Source organism: Neovison vison, chromosome 5, assembly GCF_020171115.1.
Source record: "Neovison vison isolate M4711 chromosome 5, ASM_NN_V1, whole genome shotgun sequence".
NCBI classification, from domain to species: Eukaryota; Metazoa; Chordata; class Mammalia; order Carnivora; family Mustelidae; genus Neogale; species Neogale vison.
Window position 1 is genome coordinate 84,109,646 of NC_058095.1, and position 20,859 is coordinate 84,130,504.

General features: G+C 36.3%; 1 protein-coding gene across 1 annotated transcript in view; it reads right to left on the reverse strand.

Annotated features, from left to right (window-relative positions):
* Window positions 1-583: 583 nt before the first annotated feature.
* MICU2 (mitochondrial calcium uptake 2) overlaps window positions 584-20,859 on the reverse strand; it is a 180,198-nt gene continuing 159,922 nt past the window's right edge. Inside the window, exons 8-12 of the mRNA XM_044249410.1 lie at window positions 19,156-19,253; window positions 8,461-8,632; window positions 3,626-3,734; window positions 2,757-2,914; window positions 584-1,212 (exon numbers count right to left, since the gene is read on the reverse strand). Coding sequence (XP_044105345.1) covers window positions 1,108-1,212; window positions 2,757-2,914; window positions 3,626-3,734; window positions 8,461-8,632; window positions 19,156-19,253 — 642 coding nt within the window. The 3' untranslated portion in view covers window positions 584-1,107. The remainder of the gene's footprint in view (window positions 1,213-2,756; window positions 2,915-3,625; window positions 3,735-8,460; window positions 8,633-19,155; window positions 19,254-20,859) is intronic.

The window sequence follows — 20,859 nt, forward strand, 5'->3', positions numbered from 1 at the left end:
GCTTATTAACCCACTGAGCCACCCATGTGCCCGAGAAGCATATTCAAAAAAAAATAATTTTCACTTACTGTGTTAAAAGTGCCATTTTATTGACAGCATTTTATATTTAATGCCAATTAATTTTTAGTGCCATTTTAAACATTTACCCACCACCCAATATATCCCATGAGACCCAGATCTTGCGATCAAGATTCCCCAATCACAGTAGTTTATTTGTTTGCATTTATTTATTTATTTAAGTAGTCTCCAAGCTCAGTGTGGACCCCAAGATGGGCCTTGAACTTATGGCCCTGAGATCAAGACCTGAGCTGAGATCACCAGTTGGACATTTGACCAAGTGAGCCACCCAGGTGCCCCACTACTTTTTTAAAAAAATTTTATTTTAAAGTAATCTCTATATCTAGTGTGGGGCTCAAACCCACAACCCCAAGATCAAGAGTTGCATGCTCCACCAATTGAGCCAGTCAGGCACCCCACCAGTTACACTGGTTTTTAAGAACATACACCAATGAGGTGGTCAAGGTTGTCAATACTAATGAGAGAATTTACATTTATTAAAAAAAGCTTTAAAAAACACGTGTAATTTTTGTATCTGAGTAAGTATTTTATTTCTACATAAGATATTGACATTTACACATTCAAAAGACAACTAATATACAGCTAACTGTAATAAAATACACAAGAAGCTTATGAGATATGAGAACACAGATAAGAAAACCTGAGAAGTTTTTAATTTAATTTGCCCTACTGGGAACATCAGGACTCCTGGACTTGATATTAACTTTATGTACCAAGTATTTTTTTCTGTAAGTACTAAGTTGACACCCTTCCAAAGAGCACGTTGTACTACTGTGTCTAAGAAATCAGTGAATAATTAGGTTTTCCATCTTATCAAAGTACAAAACATTGCCTCAATTCTAGGCCTTCTGACAGAATCCAGTATCTACTTTTACTAAGTTCTTTAATGAAATTTTATTAAGAAACTATTGATTCAGAAATACAAGGCATCTTTATATTACAAAGAAAATCAAGAAGACAAAACCTAGTATTTTAGACAAATTCCCAATTCTGACATCTGGCACAATAGGATTCCCAGATTATCTTTTTCTAAAAGAGATTTCGTCCAGCTTGTTTCCAGACTTCTTTTACTCCTTTAATGCTTTCTCTTTTCACACATTTCCAGTATTCTTGTACACTTTGTTGTTGTGGTACCTGTTAACCAGAAGTAAAAGTAGAGATCATTCTCTTCAGGGTTAAACATGATTTCACGTGAGCTGTTATTATTTCCCGCATGCCTCCAAAAAATAACTGCAACAACAGTACAGGACAGGACAGGACAAAAGTACAACAGGACAAAAGACAAAAAAGTGAATGTGATGTAGGAATATCCTTGGGGGAACTAGGGAATGGAGGCTGACTAAATATACCTGATTGGAGCTTCCTCCTTAAGAAGATAATGAAGACTTTGGGTGATCTTCTTTCACATACTGGTTTAAAATGTAATCATTTCATAATACTTAATAATATTTTATGTTTCCCTTTTTATGGTGAACTTCATTTAGCTATGTGGAATAAAAATTAAAAGCCTAAAACTTTCAACCTTGCTGAAGTTAAAATGAAACAATATATTTGATACAAACCCTTAAGAATAAATAATATAATTCCTAAGTGCTCTGTGAATTAAAAAGTTCTGTATGGGTATTATTTCTCTCAGTTAAACAAGAAAGTAAAGGTTAGAAAACATTTGTATCCTGGTCACCACAAGAGCATAGTTTTGCAGGAAATCTGCCAAATGGAAGCAAAAGTTTACTTTAGATTTTATTTATATATATATATTATAAAAAATCAGAAAAAATGTATTTTTTCTGATTGATTTACAGGTCTTCTATTTAATGTCTCTTGAGAAATGGCAAAGGGGTTCCTTAGTATATTAAACTGTTAACTGGAAAGGCTGGTTTAATTTCCAGGGGTATGATCATTAACTATGAGGTACTGTATGACTACAAAGCTTATAAAACATGTTTGCTAACAGAAATTATATTTGCTCATTTTTCCACAAATGTTTGTGAGAGGAAAACAAAGGTGTTTTGAGTTGTAAATAAATAGATTTGTTTATGAACCTACCATATTCTTTCCCTCAATTTCCTTTCTTCTGGCCTAACTACCTACTTAGTTCTCTTTCTACTGTTGTTTTTAACCTGCAGACTGTTTTAAACAAAATTTTGAGCTTTATTTGTCCCACAGACCAATATATGAATTTCAGTGGTTAACATTTACTTCAAGTGTCTCAGGCACTATACTAAGTATTTTACACTTAATTCTCACAAAATTTTTTTTCTGGTAAATTCTGTTACTTTCCTCATTGTACACAGATGAGGAATGTGAGGCTTTGAAAAATTAAGTGGCTTTGCAAGATTAGGCAGTTCATAAGTGACAGAGTTGGGATTCGAATTTAGGTGTGTTTAACTACAGAGCCCAAAGCAAAATTCTAGCCCATGATTTCTGAATAGTGGTTTCTGTTTAGACTCAGATTTAAAAAAAAAAAAAAAAAAAAAAAAAAAAAAAAAAAAGAAGGCAAAGAAAAATACTGGATCCCATCTGTAGGGGATATCTCAGTGTTGTGATCATAACTTACAATCTCTTTGTAAATGATAAAACCTCCAGTTAAGACTATAGGTTCGTCTAAATTCTAGGTGAAATATCATTAATTTAATTACATGTAAACATATAATTATTTAAAAACTCAAAGTTTTTACCCATAAACCTCGATGCATCCTGTTTTTTAAAACCCCGAGAAACTCTCCATGACTAAGACATTCATCACCATCCACATCAAAGATTTTGAAGACTGTGTCCAAAATATTGTTGGAGAGCTCCTGTCCTGTTGCTACTTTCACGGCCCTCTTAAACTCCGCTGAAAGAAAACATAAAAGAACTCATCAAACATGTGAAACAGTCTAAGTGGAATTAATCTAAATTTTATTATTTGAGAAGCAAAAAACAAAACAAAACAAAACAAAACCCTAAAAGTTGATTAATGGGAAGTAAAACAAAACCAAAAATACCCAGTAAGAACATACTGAAATAACAAATTTGGCTGAGAAATGTCATGAAAGTAACTGAATGAGAAGAAGGCTATTTTAATTTTTAAAAATTTTATTTATTTATTATTTATTTTTAAAGATTTTATGTATTTATTTGACAGAGAGAGAGAGAGAGAGAGAGCAAGTAGGCAGAGTGGCAGAGAGTGAGAGAGGGAGAAGCAGGCTCTCCACTGAGCAGGGAGCCCAACTCAGGGCTCCATCCCCAGGACCCTGGAATCATGACCTGAGTTGAAGGCAGACACTTAACTGACTGAGCCACCCAGATGCCCCTTAATTGATGTTTTAAAGAAGGTACTTAAATATTCCCTTTTCCTTCTTAGGGGAAAATAAGGAAAGTAAAAGCAAATAAAGTAATAGTTAAATGTGAGAGTCAATGTTGTAAGTCTAGAGTAACTACAATGAATTAAAAGGCAAATCAACTCTTTTATTGATAAATGGCTCCCTGATTGGTATGTTCTAGTTGAAAAAGAGACTGATACTGTTTATAGATGATAAAAATTAAATTAAGTCATGTAACTTACCCAATCTGACAGGACGATGAGCTAAACTGAACATTTGCATAGCAATAGCAAAGTCTTCCAAGTGGGTTGTAAAATGACAAAATGATTTGAACTCATCCAAACTAATGCTCTAATAAAATAACAAAAGTGAATTTTAATTACAATTTTGTAAATACATTAAATAATCTTAGCATATAAGCCTAAGTCTTGTTTCTGTAATAATGCTTATGAACTTTTAAAGCTTTCTAAGAAAGTCTATTAAAGAGAATGGGCACACAGTGAATGGTTGTGTAGACCGCACAGTGGGTGAAAGGTCTCCTGGAACAGGGCAAGACCTGGGGTGACCCTGTGGTACAGACTGGATTCTGTCTTCTCAAAATTCATAGGTTGAACCCTAACACCCAACATGACTGTATTTGGAGACAGGGTTGTTAGGGAGGCAGTGAAGGTTAAATGAAGTCATAAGGATAGGACCTTAATCTGATAAGGACTAGTGTCCCATTAAAATGAGGAAGAGACACCAGAGCTCTCTCACTCTGGGTATAAGCACAGAGGATAGGCCATGTGAGGACACAGTGATAAGTCAGTGGTCTGCAAACTGGGAGGAGAGACTTCACCCAAAACCAACTTGCCAGCACCTTGATCTTGGACTTCCAGGCTCCAGAATACGAGAAAATAAATTTGTTGTTTAAAAAGCCATCCAGGCTGTAGTATTTTGTTATAGCAGCCTAAGGAAACTGATACATTCTGTTAAGTGGTCCACCTCCTTCCTTTTCTGCTTTATCAATGGACACAGCACTGAGTAAGAGCACTGGGTTTTGGAGTTAGAGGAACCAATGTTGAAACTTCAGTTCTGCCATTTACTATGTGCATGGTCTTACCCTCTCTGAGCCTTAGGTAAGTAACCTTCCAGGAATTAAGTAATTTGTTCAAGGTCTACTAAATGGAACACTGGGATTTGAACTTTGATTCATCTGACTTTAAAACCTACGCACATAAAAACAAAACAAAAAATAAGTTAGAAAAACTAGTTTTTCTGTTGAAAAAGTAAAGTATGAAAATTCTTAATTTGAAAATAAGTTCTTCCCTGTCTGAAAACATTTCTCTTTGTAGGGACCTTCAGGATCATGTCCTCTGTTTATCTGTGGTCGTATTCAGGTTTCACTGAGGAATTTTACTTTTAAAATTTTAAGTAAGTTTTTGAAGAGGTAACATATATGCATGGTAAAAAAAAATCTAACAATATTATAGATAAAAAATAAAGTTTTCTTTCTTACTTTGACCTTCAGTTCCCTTCCCCACAGGCAAAGCATTGTTACTAATTCTTTGTGTGCCCTACTAGAAATATTCTACTTATATAAAAGAACACCCCCCCACACACACCTGTTTTACACAATGGAAGCATCCTCTTTGCATATTTCTATACCTTGTTTTATACTTAAAAAAAAAAAAAAGATTTATTTATTTATTTGAGAGAGAGAGTGGGGGCAAAGACAGAGAAGGAGAGAATCCTCCAGCAGACTCCCCACTGAGTGCAGAGCCTGAAGCAGGGCTTGATCCCAGGACCCTGAGATCATGACCTGAACTGAAATCTAGACTCAGATGCTTAACCAACTGAGCCACCCAAGCAATCCCCAGCCCACTTGCTTTATACTTTAAACAATAGACCTTACTAACACAAATAAGAGGGGCTGTTTCTCTGCATCATAATCTCAAAGCCATCACTGGGTGCAATCTTTCTGATTTTTCTTTCACCAATAAGTGAAAAATGGTATGCCATCAATGTTTGAATCTGTATGTCTTGAATTGTGAATGATGTGAAACACTTTTCAGTTTTATGGTCTAACTAGTCACTCATGGATTTCTCTTCTTGTGTCTTTTTTATGTCCTTTGCCCAGATTTTTAATGAGCTGTTATGTGACTTATTGCTGGGAGACAAGTCTCCATGGGTCTCTCATGTTTCTGCACATCTTTTAAAGGGAGGCTCCAACCACCTTTTTATTCTAGACTATTCTTTCCAGAACAGCCTTGAATATTGACAATGTCTCATTTGGAAGCAGAGGACAGTTTTGCTTACTTCCCATTATAAAAGATTCAGATTCCTAAAGATGAGCTTTCTTGGCTATGTGCATGGGCAGCATCCAACAGGGCCCCTCAAAGTGGTCTCTGTAGGACTTGGGAGATGAGGAGGAAGACATAAACATGATGCTCAGCTATTGCTATGCTATGAATGATAAAGTTTTTTTCTCTCTGACCCAAGCATGTGTCTTCTGTCAGCATCCATGAAATGGCACAGGCTAATTTCCAAATAGATAAAACCTCAGATACTTTACAGTTATTAACATGTTGATTTTTAGGATCCTATTATATATTAAATAGGGCAAAATGTGAGACCATTTTAAGTTCTTTTTTTGTAAGACCCTTCAAAGCTCTTGATTTTAAAACAAATTTTTGAGGGGGAAGGGGCAAATGGAGAGGGAGAGAGAAAACTCCAAGCAGGTTCCATACCCAGTGCAGAGACCAATGTGGGAATATCTCATGACCAAAAGATCATGACCTGAGCCAAAATCAAGAGTCAGACACTTAAATGACTGAACCACCCAGGTGCCCTCAAAGTTCTTGATTTTTAAGATCTCATTATAAAGAAATGGGCCTATTACATGTAATGCAAATATTCCTCCTCTCACCATTTTGTTATTATTATTATTTTTTCCTTTTCACTTGGATTATAACTTTGTGGGGGAGGAATGAGGGAAGGCAGTAGAATTTTAAACTTTTAGGTAGCAATTTCACCAATTTTCCTTGAAAGTTTCTGAGTTTTGCCTAGAAAGACATGTATATCCCACTCTAAGATGATTGTTTCCCAGTTTTCTTCTAAACACACTCAGTTTCATTTTTCTCTCTCTTTTTTTCTAAGATTTTATTTATTTTTGAGAGAGAGAGAGAGAGAGCATGAGCAAGTGGGGAGAGGCAGAGAAAGAGGGACAAGCAGACTCCTGCTGAGCAGGGAGCCTGATGTGGGGTTCAATCCCAGGGCCCTGAGATCATGACCTGAGCAGAAGGCAGATGCCTAACCAACTGAGCCACTCAGGTACCCCATTTTTCTCTCTAACATTTAATTCTTAGATCCATCTGGAATTTTAGAGTAATGAGTAAGGAAGAGGTTTATCTTCATTTTCTCCCTCAGATGACCAGTGAATTAACCTATTATTAACTATTAACTTATTATTCTTGTTTACTCAACTAATTTGCAATATGAATTTACATATACTAAGTTTCCATGCATATTTGAGTCTATTTTTGGACTTTATATTCCATTCAGTTGATAGGTCAGTCAAATTCATTGTCAGTAACAGGCTGTTTTAATTAGCAATGTTTGATAATACATATTAATATCTCAGGATTCTTTTTTTGAAGACTTAATTTTTTTTTAAAGCTTTTATTTATTTATTTGACAGAGGGAGACACAGCAAGAGAGGGAACACAAGCAGGGGGAGTGGGAGAGGGAGAAGCAGGCTTCCCGCTGAGCAGGGAGCCCAATGCGGGGCTCGACCCCAGGACCTTGGGATTGTGACCCGAGCCCAAGGCAGATGCTTAAAGACTGAGCCATTCAGGCACCCCTAAAGACTTAATTTTTTTAAAGCAGTTTCAGGTTCACAGCAAAACTGAAGGAAGGTACAGAGATTTCCCATATAGCTCTTGTCCCCTCAGCATTCTTCTTGTATAAACTTTCATGGTTTGTCTAGGTCACTTGTGAGAATCCAATGGCATTTTTATTGGAACCCCAATATCTGGCTCTCTTTTGATTCCTGCACATATGAAAGATTAGACCTTTTTGCTCTGTGTAGTTATGTGGCGGTCATGTGATTAGTCTGGCCAATAGCCAAGTGTGACATTTCTAGGCCAAAACATTTAATTGCTGGAATGTACTCACTTCTTAATTTTCCTGACACAGCCTCTGCAGATGATGTTTTTTCCTGATGGTAAAGCTCCAAGATGGCAGAGCTTGGAGAGTCTGGGTCCCTGAGCAACTATATGCAGAGCCTCCTATCAGCCCACAATGGAAATGTAGCATGATTGAGAAAGAAATCTTTCTTGTGTTAGCCATGGGGGTTTCAGGGTAAATTTGTAACTGCAACAAATCTAGTCTGTTCTGACTATTATAACCATTACATTTATAGATTAATCTAAGGGAGAACTGCTATATTCATAATACTAAAACTTCCCATTCAATAATAGGAGACATCACTCTAATTAGGTAAGTTTTCTTTTATATCCAACAAGACTTTAAAGTCTTTTTCATATTATTTGTTGTTAATTTATTTCTAATTGTTACATGTTTCTATCATAATTATAAATGGGATCTTCATTACTTGCAATTTGTACATAGGACAGTTACTGCTAATATATTAGGATTGTAACAGGTACTTTCTTGAATTTTTATTGTTTCTAATGGCTTTTCAATTTGATCTCTTGGGTTTTCTAGTTATATCATTACATCTACGCAAACAAAGACAACTATGACTCCTTTCAAATGTTTATACTCTTTTATTCTATTAATTTGCACTGACCAAGATTTCAAGAACAGTAAAAGTAATAGTGGTGACAGTGAACATTCTTGTCTTATTCCTGACTTCACTGGAAGTGCAAAACTCTCATACTTGCTGTACTGATTTTATCTTAAGCAATAATTCATTGATATGAAAATAGTATATAAAACATTTCTCACCTTGACTTTATACTTAAATAATAGAGAGTAACATGGTTTTTACTTTGAAAGTTACTTTATTTAATTACATAAATATTTCTAACATCATTTCTTCTTTACCAGAAGCATAATAAAAAGGTATACCAACCTCTCCTGCTGTCAACTTCTCTCTTACATTTTTCCAATAGATGTCTTTATTTTCAGTGTTAGTGAAAAAAAGCAGCCACTCTGCAAAGTCTTCTTTTCTCATGAAACTCAAACCTTTAGAAAACTGAATGAATTCCATTTCTTGGACCTCCGTTTGTAAATTCTCCATAAATCTAAATGTTAAAATACAAAATTGATGAAGGAGCTAGTAGAATGCAACCTTAATATTCTAAATAGAACTGCAAAGCACCTTCAGCACTACCTACTGGAGTGGCTGGTCTCTTGAAATGTTGAGTCAAACAAAGTGTTAGTGCTGTGCAAGGGGTGGGGGAGTGGAGGATGCAGAGAAGCTGATTAAGTCCAGTACTTGCCTCAATCTGTCACTCCTTATACTCAATTTGTCTATGCAAATTATACTTGGCAACCTACATTCTGATAAAGATTTATAAAATTATGTAAAATGTTGCTTTGATGCATCTATAACATTTTTTTCCCAACACAGAAAAATTACCCATAATCAGAGAAACTTAACATTCAGTTGTGCTACTATTTTTAGAATGTTAATCATAATTAATAGCTCCTAATATTTTTCAGATACCAAAGTTGATTAATGTAGTCAACGAATTTGCATCAAAAGCTTAGATTTACCTAAAAATATTTATAATCATTTGGATAGTAACATATGAATAAATGACTCAGCATTCTTTTAAAAATAAAAACACGTCACTCTGATCAAACTGTCACCAACAGCTTGCCGAGAAAACGCCCTGATAAAGGATATCAGATTAAAAAAACCTTTGAACAAGAACTCAGATATGCTGCATATGATTTATTTATAACCTAAATCATATGAAAAGTCTTATTATCTCCCCGTGTTTTAACATGTTGCAGATAGCTTTGTTCACCTCTCTACATGTTAAAAATCTGTCATGTCAAAATTCAATGGAATTATATACATGGGGTGAAAAATCGGTCTATTGCAGTTCAGTGGGAGGAAAAACTGCCACTGTTCAAAACTACTTGCTTTCAGCTCTACATTTATCTCATAAATCTTAAAAGCATGAAGGGGGAGTTTGATTTTAGGCTTCTATCTGTGTGATAGGTAACAATCTGTTCCCTACAACATCTTCTGAATGTACTAGGTACACAGATTTATCAATGCCATGTGTCTTTCTGAGTCAAGGCAGAGGTTTATCTAAAATATGAAGCATTTCCAATTTGGGCTGATAGATCGATGAAACCTTTTACTGATATGCCTTGTCCTTTCTTAGTATTACTGAGTTTTATTATACTGTGTACTGAGAAAATTCAACTTCATAGGATTGTTAAAAAAATGCTTTCCTTGCAAATGAATGTACAGTAAATTTAGGAAAGTAGAAAATACGATATAAACATATTACTAACTCATTCCTTTCCTTTTTCTTTTTCTTCAGGTCCTGAAGTTGAAATATTATAAATTTAACTGCTGTTAAACTATACATGGTCTGGTTTAAGCTACTTTCATCTTACTAATTATACTACTTCTGAAGAACACAAGTATATTTTTGGAAAACCATCTTTCCTAACTCTAAAATTATAGATCTTGTTATGACTTGAAAATCCTGGAACATGATTACTGGACATAAATATATCAATTGAAGAATTTGTTGTAAATTGAGTCACCAGATACATCCTGAACAAATTAAATAGTTTATAAATTAGTGGATTAACTGGGAACAATGGGAAAAAAATCTGCTTTTCCTTATCTTTAAAAAAAAAATTTTTTTTTTTTTTGGTCACAGGGTGCTGGAGCTGGCTTCTACCAGCTCTGAGAATCCATTGCACACATGTTTTCCCACCTCTGTTTCATGTACAGCAGCTTGAAATTGGCTTGGTAGAGTATTTACATTACTCATTGGCAAATGCAACTAATCAGGCTGTTCTTCCTGAGAGCAGATTGTTAAACATATTTATTAGCACACCACAGCTTATAGACATCTTTGAATTTATAAAAACTCCTCATGAATTTAGAACATCTTCAACTAATTGGAATTTTAGAATTAAAGTACCTTAGGAACATGGTACATACACACACTGTCTCCAGTTACATACCAATCAATTTCCAGCGAAAATGATTTGAAAACTAGCGGATGAGCTCCCAACAACAAAGGATAAAAGGGCCACACTGTAGTCTCTGTAAAAACCCCACCCCAGGAGAACCAGTAAGGAGGGATCTCACAAATAAGCCGGGTATCCCTGAGGAGTAACGGTCCTATTCTACATCAGGCACCCCAACCTCTGGCACCCACACTGCAGACAAAAGCTCCCAAGATGTGTGGCTCTGAAAGCCAATGGGGGAAACATACACAGTAGGAAAAGAAATGTAGAAGAAAAGACCCTAAAGAGAAAGGAAAGAAAAAAGGAAAAGAGACACTCGAAAAACATAGAGGTAGTGAAGCAGAATCAGTAAGGGCTACCAATAGCTACCTGAGGAGCATTTTTTCCCCCCCGAGATATATATATATATCCTGGAAAGGAATGGGTTTTTCACAATTAAATGACCTCTTGATTTCCTAACAATGAGTAAACACTGAAATTCCAGCAGACAGAGCTTAAATTATACTTTAGTTTTTATTTAAATGTCTAAGAGCTATTTCAGTCTTTTGACGAATTGTAAAAAACCAACCGAACTGACACAAAAATCAATAACCCAAACCACAAATCTATCCAGATACTCTCTCATTAACTGGTTAAGTTTCACTTGACATGTGGTAATATCTATCTAATGTGTCTTCTATCCCTCTGGTCACCTGGTCTAGTGCTAGTTCCTTGAAAGCGCATCCACTGTACCTAACCACCTACCAGGGAACTGTGGGACTAATTCTTTCAGAAACTTTGTGACCATTTAAACCTTTTAAGAGAAACCTGGGTTTGAATTTCTAAGATATTTAACTCTGGACCAAGTCCCTTATTAATCTCATCAAATTCCAGCTGTAAAAAGGGAAGACTAAGGATAGATGAAATAATATATATGAAATATTCAGACAAGTATCAGGCATGTAGAGATGGCATTGAGGATGCAGGTGACCACCCTTCCTTTTCATCCTCACTCAAGCCCAGACTGAGTATCGAGAATTAGCTACTATTGCTTCAGCTCCCTGGGGTTGTTGAAGGACTTCTTCAAGGGCGGCCTGAAGAAAATCATACAACAATTGCTTACAGTGACAACAGCAGAAATTAATGGTCTACACCTGTAACTGGATCCTCAGCCCTGCCAACACCCTGCTGCGAGGCCAGGAAGCTCTCTTTTTTATTTCACATGGTGGCTATTTCAATTTGTTTACATTCTCTACAATCTATCCCACTGGCTTTCTATTTGTCCTCCGCAGATGACTTGCCCTAACTTTTCAGAGAAATTAGAGGTCACTGCTTAGGAAATTCTCTCATTTTCTTGCTATCACTCTAGGAATGTAACAGCAGGCATTCCCATTCTTCCCACCCCCAATCTCTTTTCGGTCCTAGTGAAAGAAGGAGTCCCTTTTCCTCTTGATGGCTACCTGTGCTCTTAATTCCACCTATATTCCTCTATTTCTTCCTTCTCTGGGGCCTTGCTCCTCTGGCGACTCCATTCACTCCTGCATTGTCTTTCCTTCTTCAAATCACGTCAACATGTGGGGGGAAACCTTTCTTACATTCCCTTCCCTCTACTGCCCCCTCTCTTCCTTTGCTCTAATTAGTCTCCTTCAAAGAATTACCTGTATTTCTTTCACCACTCACCCCTCACTCACTTCTCAACCCACTGCAGTCTGCCTTCTGCTCCCACTGACCACATCCACCCTACATCCATAATTCTTTTTTCTTAAACTTATTCTTGTGTCCTCTAGTTCAGTGAATAGGTATCACATGTGTCATTGGCTCCACTCAGAAACCAGGCAGTAGCTTAGATTTCTCCTCATTTACTCTTCATCCAGTCACCAATACTATTAAGTCCCTTTTCCGAAGTAATCCCTCGGATTCCTCCACTTTCCTTCTGTTTCTCGCTGCCACCACGTTGGTCTAATTATTATTCTTTCTTCTCTATTAATGCAACAGTCTGTACCAGATCTCCTTGCCTTTTGTTTGAGTTCCTTAGCCAATCTGCTGGATCTGATGATCACCCTACTCCCCTGCTTCAAGGCCTTCACAACACTCTTGTTCTTGGCATGGCACAAAAGCCTTCACAACTGTGCTCGTGTTGACCTTCCCACCTTCATCTCTCACATTGCTGGTTAAGTCACAATGAACTTTTAGTTCCTGAATCTGCCATGTCTTCTCTTGAGTTCGGACGTATTACCTATTAGTAATCATTGGGTTCACATTAATACTGGCTTGATAATTCTCTCCAATATTATGCAAATATGGGTTCATTTCCTGAGAAATTAAAAACATGAAGTATCTGAACAGAGCAGTAGTCTCTCTACATAATGTCAGTTAAATTATTCTGTGGAATGACAATAAACTTAAAAAAATTCTGAGGGGCGCCTGGGTGGCTCAGTGGGTTAAGCCGCTGTCTTCGGCTCAGGTCATGATCTCAGGGTCCTGGGATCGAGTCCCACATGGGGCTCTCTGCTCAGCAGGGAGCCTGCTTCCTCCTCTCTCTCTCTGTCTGCCTCTCTGCCTACTTGTGATCTCTGTCTGTCAAATAAATAAATAAAATCTTTAAAAAAAAATTCTGAGTATTTTTTTCTAACTTAAATTCACTGTGTATTGGCAGTATGACATAATGGACCTATCTCGTACCAGGTATTCTGTATATTGTCAGTCCATAATCAGAATTTTGGACCATAGACTTAGATTAAAAACATCAATATTTTGTAAAGTAAAATTTGATCCAGAGATTTAAACAAAATTATTGTTTTATTGGACTGTAAAACAGATTTTTATTTTATTTAAAAAAAAGATGTTTATTTATTTATTTGACATACAGAGATCACAAGTAGGCAGAGAGGCTGGCAGAGCGAGAGAGGAGGAAGCAGACTCCCTGCAGAGCAGAGAGCCCGACTCGGGGCTCGATCCCAAGACCCTGGGATCATGACCTGAACCGAAGGCAGAGGCCTTAACCCACTGAGCCACCCAGGTGCTCCAAAACAGATTTTTAAATAACTGCTTTTTCCTTAGTGTAAAGTTACTTTGGAATGTTTCTGTCCCAGAAACTTCTAAGTTCTTCTGTATGAAGAATTTAAATTTATAATTTAAGAATTTAAATAATTCATGAAACAAAATCTGGAATATTGATTGGTTAAATTTGACATCAATACCTTTTCCTATTGATAAAAAAAACAACAAAATGGAGTAAGCCTTGCTAAAAGAGTCACTTAAAATGGAGTCAGGAGGACACTGAAGAAGTAGGGCCTATGCAATCTCAGAAAAACGCTAAACTTGGGATTGTTGCCAAACTGCAAACATCCTGGATGAACATCTGCTGTATGCAAGAATGGACTCAAATGGACTTTCTGCCTAACACTAATCTTAGCAACCGATCATGTACAGAAAAGTCTCACTAAAACCCTGCCAGTACCAATCATAAAAAAACAACTTATGTAATGTGCCTAAAATTCCTCCTTTGCCTTTAAAATCTCAAGCTCCTCTATGTCTTTAAAGCACAACCTGGGTTGCTGCCTTAATTTCTGTCTTCTGAACTGTGATTCCCAAGATACCAAATAAACGCTTTTTCCCCTTACAGTCTTTCCTTTTTTTAATTTGACGTATCAAATATATCTATCTATCTATCTATCTATATAGATATAGATATAGCTATATCTATCTATCTATGTATATATATTAATAGTTGCTTTGTAACTTTGTATTTGTTGGTTTAATTACATTACTAGTATATTTCCAGAAGACTTTTTAAGGCTAAGGAAACTGATACAACTTCTCAATTACTACTGAATTTTCAAATACAAAATTGGTAATGAAGGTGGAAACAACCTTGCCACTTGTGATGAAAAATGCAAGTGGTGTGTAGTTTTCTCTTCTAAATGAAAAGAATCCTTCTCTCTGAATTTTAAAGAAGTCAGTCCTTGGGGAAAAAGAGGAACATGCTATAATTTTATTTTAGTTCTCATTTCTTTCTTTAGAAGTTGGATTAAAGAGCCTTCAGGAAAAGAGACTGAGGAAACTCTAAGCTGAATAAGTGTCTTGACCAAGAGAGCTGGGGAAATGCAAACAGAGAAAAAAGCCAGAGAAAACGAATTCCCAAAGGAGAGAGATCTGGGAGCTGGGAAACAAAGCTCCTAGAAACTCAAAATAATTTAAGTAAAAAGAGTTGGGCACATATTCTGAGTGCTACTGTGTGTTACACATTGTGTGTACTTTAATATGTTATTTAATTCTCAGATCAACCTCAGACTTATGTGGGGGGACAGAATATTAACATAAATAAGAATAGAAAGAACAGAATAAAGATTAAGAAGAGAGAAATATGCTTGAATTAGAGATCTACTCTTTTCCTTTATTAGATTGCAAAATTGTTATAATTTATAATTTTTAAATTTACTTTTATATTTACTTACAACTCCCTAAAATGGGCAGGACAAGTATAATTTCATAAATTTTTACAGGGCACCTGGGTGGCTCAATTAGTTAAGTGGTTGCCCTTGGCTGAGGTCATGATCCCAGGGTCCTGAGATGGAGCTTGCACTGAGCTCCTTGCTCAGCGGAGAGCCTGCTTCTCTTTCTCTTGTTCTCTTTGCTTGTGCTTTGTCAAATAAATAAAATCTTAGAAAAAATTAATTTTTACGAAGAATAAAAAAAGGTACATGATTTGCCCAAGATCATACAGCTAAATAAATGCTAAACAGCATAACTAGGAATTATACCTATTTCTATCCCAAGTCCAGTGCTTTTTCCCTTTTATATTGGTACCAACTTCTAGATTTTTGGTATTTAATTGTTAGTACTTGTACTTGCCTGTTAAAGCATTAAGTGGTTTTAAAAAAAAAGAAGCAGAATTTTAGAAGCTGAAATGAAGTATGCCTTCATGCTTAAAACTGTGATTTTAGTTGTTCTCTGCTGACAGATGCTATAAAAAAGCAGCCTGTGATATTTGAAGTTTGTTGCTGGTCTTACTATAACATTAAGAATGTAAGTCCTTCTAGTGTCCAAAATCTATAAAGAACTTAACAAACTCAACACCCAAAGAACAAATAATCCAATCAAGAAATGGGCAGAGGACATGAACAGACGTTTCTGCAAAGAAGACATCCAGATGGCCAACAGACACATGAAAAAGTGCTCCATATCACTCGGCATCAGGGAAATACAAATCAAAACCACAATGAGATATCACCTCACACCAGTCAGAATGGCTAAAATCAACAAGTCCGGAAATGACAGATGCTGGCGAGGATGCGGAGAAAGGGGAACCCTCCTACACTGTTGGTGGGAATGCAAGCTGGTGCAACCACTCTGGAAAACAGCATGGAGGTTCCTTAAAATGTTGAAAATAGAACTGCCCTATGACCCAGCAATTGCACTACTGGGAATTTACCCTAAAGATACAAACGTAGTGATCCAAAGGGGCACATGCACCCGAATGTTTATAGCAGCAATGTCCACAATAGCCAAACTATGGAAAGAACCTAGATGTCCATCAACAGATGAATGGATCAAGAAGATGTGGTATATATACACAATGGAATACTATGCAGCCATCAAAAGAAACGAAATCTTGCCATTTGCGACAACATGGATGGAACGAGAGCGTATCATGCTTAGCGAAATAAGTCAAGCAGAGAAAGACAACTATCATATGATCTCCCTGATATGAGGAAGTGGTGATGCAACATGGGGGCTTAAGTGGGTAGGAGAAGAATCCATGAAACAAGATGGGATAGGGAGGGAGACAAACCATAAGTGACTCTTAATATCACAAAACAAACTGTGGGTTGCTGGGGGGGAGGGGGGTTGGGAGAAGGGGGGTAGCGTTATGGACATTGGGGAGGGTATGTGCTTTTGGGTAAATTGGAAGGGGAGATGAACCATGAGAGACTATGGACTCTGAAAAACAATCTGAGGGGTTTGAAGTGGCGGGGGGGGTGGGAGGTTGGGGTATCAGGTGGTGGGTATTATAGAGGGCACAGCTTGCATGGAGCACTGGGTGTGGTGAAAAAATAATGAATACTGTTTTTCTGAAAATAAATAAATTGAAAAAAAAAAAAGAATGTAAGTCCTTTTATTATACAGTGTCTTTTTTATAGGAACCCATGAGAAACTTTCTTTCTGGCCCTATGAGGAATAATGCCCGCTCTCCCCCCTTACGTGGAATCCGTGCTAACTTAGGGATGTAGTGAAGTGTGTAACTGATCATGTATGCTTTTTCATATTGTCTGTCAGAAAGTCCAGAGTCAAATTTGTGGTTTCTTCTCAGCAAGCGCATAGAATCTCGTGATTGGTACTTTGTGTACTAGCCTAATTACTGACTCCATTTTATGATACTGCCATAGCTTTTCTTTTCTTCTTCCTTCTCACCTGCTTCTGATAAGCCACTTATTTATATTCTCTTACAAGTGTCAATTTACAGTTGGACTCTTGTTTAGAGTAAGAAGTTATGTACAAATCAACATATTAAAATTATGCATTAATCAATACCTTAATTATATATAATCACATAATAAATTAACACATATATATATACATATGTAAACTTATTAAGTAGTATTGGGCACTGTCATCTCAGAGATGAAGAAATGGACTGCACTGGAGACTCAGGTTAAACCACTTGTTCATCAAATCCCACTTAATAAACTGTGAAGTTCTGCATTTGAATAATCCAGGTCTGTCTAAATCACAAATACGTGTTTTTCAAAATACTGTTTCTCTAAATGAGAAGTTATTAGCTGTAGGCAAATACTGTAAGTAGCTACCACAAAAGCTGTAGTTTTGTGTTACCTTCCTTGCTTTTCCTGATACAATAAGCCGTATCTCCTAAAATAATTTCCCTTATTAGAGAAGTTGTAAGAAGGTGGCTGAGACCAAGGACAAACATCTCTTTTATAAGGAAAAGGACATATTACACTCCCATAAAGACCAGACTCAAAGCTCCAAATAACAAAGACCACAAAAATTTTTGTGGAATTTTAATCATTAATATGGTCAGTATGTTGGTGAAAACTTTTTAGAAACGTTGTACATACACAGAGGTTATTTTCTGTTACTTTATGACATGCAAAAAATTTTTTTTTCAGGTTCACTTATGTTTATTTAGAGTCTGGAATGAATGTCTTATATAATAAACGAATTAAAAAAAATCACTCGGAGAACTACAAGTGTTAGAAAAATTAAAATAGCGAGAAATACAAACATCAATCCTGTCATTTTCCTCAAAATCCCCCTTGCCCCGGCTTCACCCTGGCTTCTGACTTAGGCTGCGTATGACATTTTGACAAAGTAAATTCCACCCTGCCCCAACCTCAGTTGTGTGCCTCTTGTTATCAGGGCAGTATTATTCTCTCGGGTTCCTAAAACTGGGGTCTGCCAAATTAAGTGTCACTTTCTATTGAATATGGTATGTGAGCCACTATCTTCAAAGGGACATTGTGAGAAGAACTCATTTCCCCAGGCTTCCAGGTGATAAGGCTTTTGTTTGTCAGCTTTCAATTTGACATGCAAAATTTTAAAGACATTTTATGATTCTCCATTCTAGCTAGTATAATAATAATTTTAACTTTAGGAGAACTTTGCTCTGTCCAAGAGACAAGTTCTTAAAAAACTGCATTTAAAGCATTTGTTAATTGGATCTTTTTTAACTGCATGATGGCATGACAAATTTCACTGAGTTCATTATTTACAGAAATGCTAGTAAAAATTTTTTTAAAGTAAGAATGTTAAATAAAATTATCCCTTTAAAGAAAATTAAAGTTAGCACAACTGTAAAAATTAACTAGGTTAGGGAATCCTAAAATGAAGGGGGAGTAGTGTATTAGTATGAACAAGTATAGTTGATGATAATGGCTTTGCTTGGTTCTAAATCATGATATTTATTTTAAAACTTAAAGAAATGTTAAGATAGTAATATTTTTCAAGTATATAAGAAGAGACATTTAAAAAAATTTCGTGGAGAAAAACTGTTCTAGAGAGGTTAAAATGACTTACTGGAGTTTAGCTATGGGGTACACAATGTGACTGGACATAATTCAGAAACTTGGGTCTTCACACATTCCAACTCATTCCTTAATCACTAAGCCCTACAATGTCATCTCCTAAATACGTCTTGAAAACTCTATTTCAAAATCCTTATTGCCACTACACCAGTTCAAGGCTCTCATCATTTCTTATCTGGAATATCTGAATAGGCTTCTTTCTCATAAAATCTATCCTTTATTCTGCTGCCAAAATGTTGGGCACATCTGACCAGGTATCCTTCATGCATCATTCTTCAGGACCTCCCACGGTTAACTCAAGCTTGATCTTTTGGAGTACAAAATCTTCTGCAGGCAAGTACACACTTTTCCAGCCTCTGTTCTTAACTTTATCATACCACCTTACGTGTATTACTCTAGACTTAACTGCTTATAATTCTCTTTACAAACAATACACTTTCATGCCTCTAGGTCTTTTCTCATGCTGTTCTCTTTTCCTCAGATGCTTTTTCATCCACACATTTCTGCCTGAGAAATTTCTGCTTACATGTCAAGATTCAGCTTAGGTGCCATTTCCTTCAGAAATTTGCATTTACCTTCGAAATTCCCTGTAATGAAGTTTTCTTTCTCCTCTTTTTCCAAAGAAATATATCTGAAGGGTTGTGGTAATTTCAGGTTCTTTTACTGTTGATTCCTATAAAAAATGATATAATAATTTCAAGTAATTATAACCACGAACAAAAAAATAGACCCTGTAGCCTGGACCTCTTTAGGATAATATCCATACAAGATTCTTCTAACAATGACAACAAAGGCAGAAGAATCCTATCTGTTTCTTTGCATAATACTATTCTACAACTGTCTCTGTTCAAGCAAGAGAAAAACAACGAGGGCTAAAATACTCAAGATGGACTTCAGCAGTAAACAAAATCTTAAATCAATCCAAAAAGAGAGCTTTAGAACAGTGAAATATTATTTCAAATGTGATCTCGAGGTGTTTTTTAGTAAGACTCGATTTATTTATCTGACACAGGGAGAGAAAGGGCACAAGCAGGGGGAGTAGCAGGCAGAGGGAGAGGGAGAAGCAGACCTCCCCCCAGGCTGGGGAGGGAACCTGATGTGGGGCTTGATCCCAGGACCCTGGAATTGTGACCTGGGCTGAAGGCAGACACTTAACTGACTGATGCAATGCCTGCAGCTCTGAAGGACAAAGATAAATTAGTTCAGATGAGGTAGGAAAGTATCAAGGAGAATTTCATTTGTGCTCTACCACAGCAATGAGAAGATCTGGATAGACCGTGAGCATGAGCAAAAGAAAACAGCATGACAACTAAGCAAAGGCACCATAGCAAGAAATAGAACAAACCCACAAAAGACAAAAAACACCCAGTCTAGAATATGTAATGCAAGGAACAATGTATGACCCCATAAATGCTTTATTTATATTAAAATTTTTTCTATTTTGAGATAGAGATTTACACACAACTGTAGAAAATAATACAGAAAAATCTCTTGTACCCTTTACTCAGTTTCCTCCAATGGTGACTGGTGACATCTTATACAACAACGTAACTTGACACAGTTGACACATAGAAGAACATTTCCTTCACTGCAACAATTCTTTATTTGCTCTTAACACCACACTGATTTCTCTCCCACCCACCCTCTCTTTGACCTCTGGCAACTGCTAATTGACTTTCTTTTCCCATAATTTTGTTATTTCAAAATGTTATATAAATAGAACCAAATATTATGTAACTTTATATTACATAATTACAATACAATTACAGTACAATATTATGTATTGGCATTTTTTGTTTAACACAATTCCCTGGATACTCATTCAGGCTGTTGCTGTATCAACGGTTTGTTCCTTTTTATTGCAGAGTACTATTCCATTGTATGGATTACCAGTTTAACCACTCACTTGTTGAAAGATATCTGGGTTGATTCCAGTTTTTGGCTATTATAAATAAAGCTGCTAAAAACATCTGTGGACAGGATTTAGTATGAACACAGTTTTTCATTTCTCTAGGACTGATGCCGAGGACTATATTACTGTTTTATCACAGGGGCAGTATCATTGTACTTTCCCACTGGTAGTAGATGAGTGATCCAGTTTCTCCACATCTAGTAGTCATTTGATATTGTCAATTATTTTATTTTAGTCATTTGATGGGTTTGTTAATTGGCACTGTCCTATGATTAATGGTGTTGAGCATCTTTTCATGTGGTTGTTGGCTACTTGTTTATATCCTTTGGGAAAATGTCTATTCAAGTCCTTCACCTAGTTTTTAACT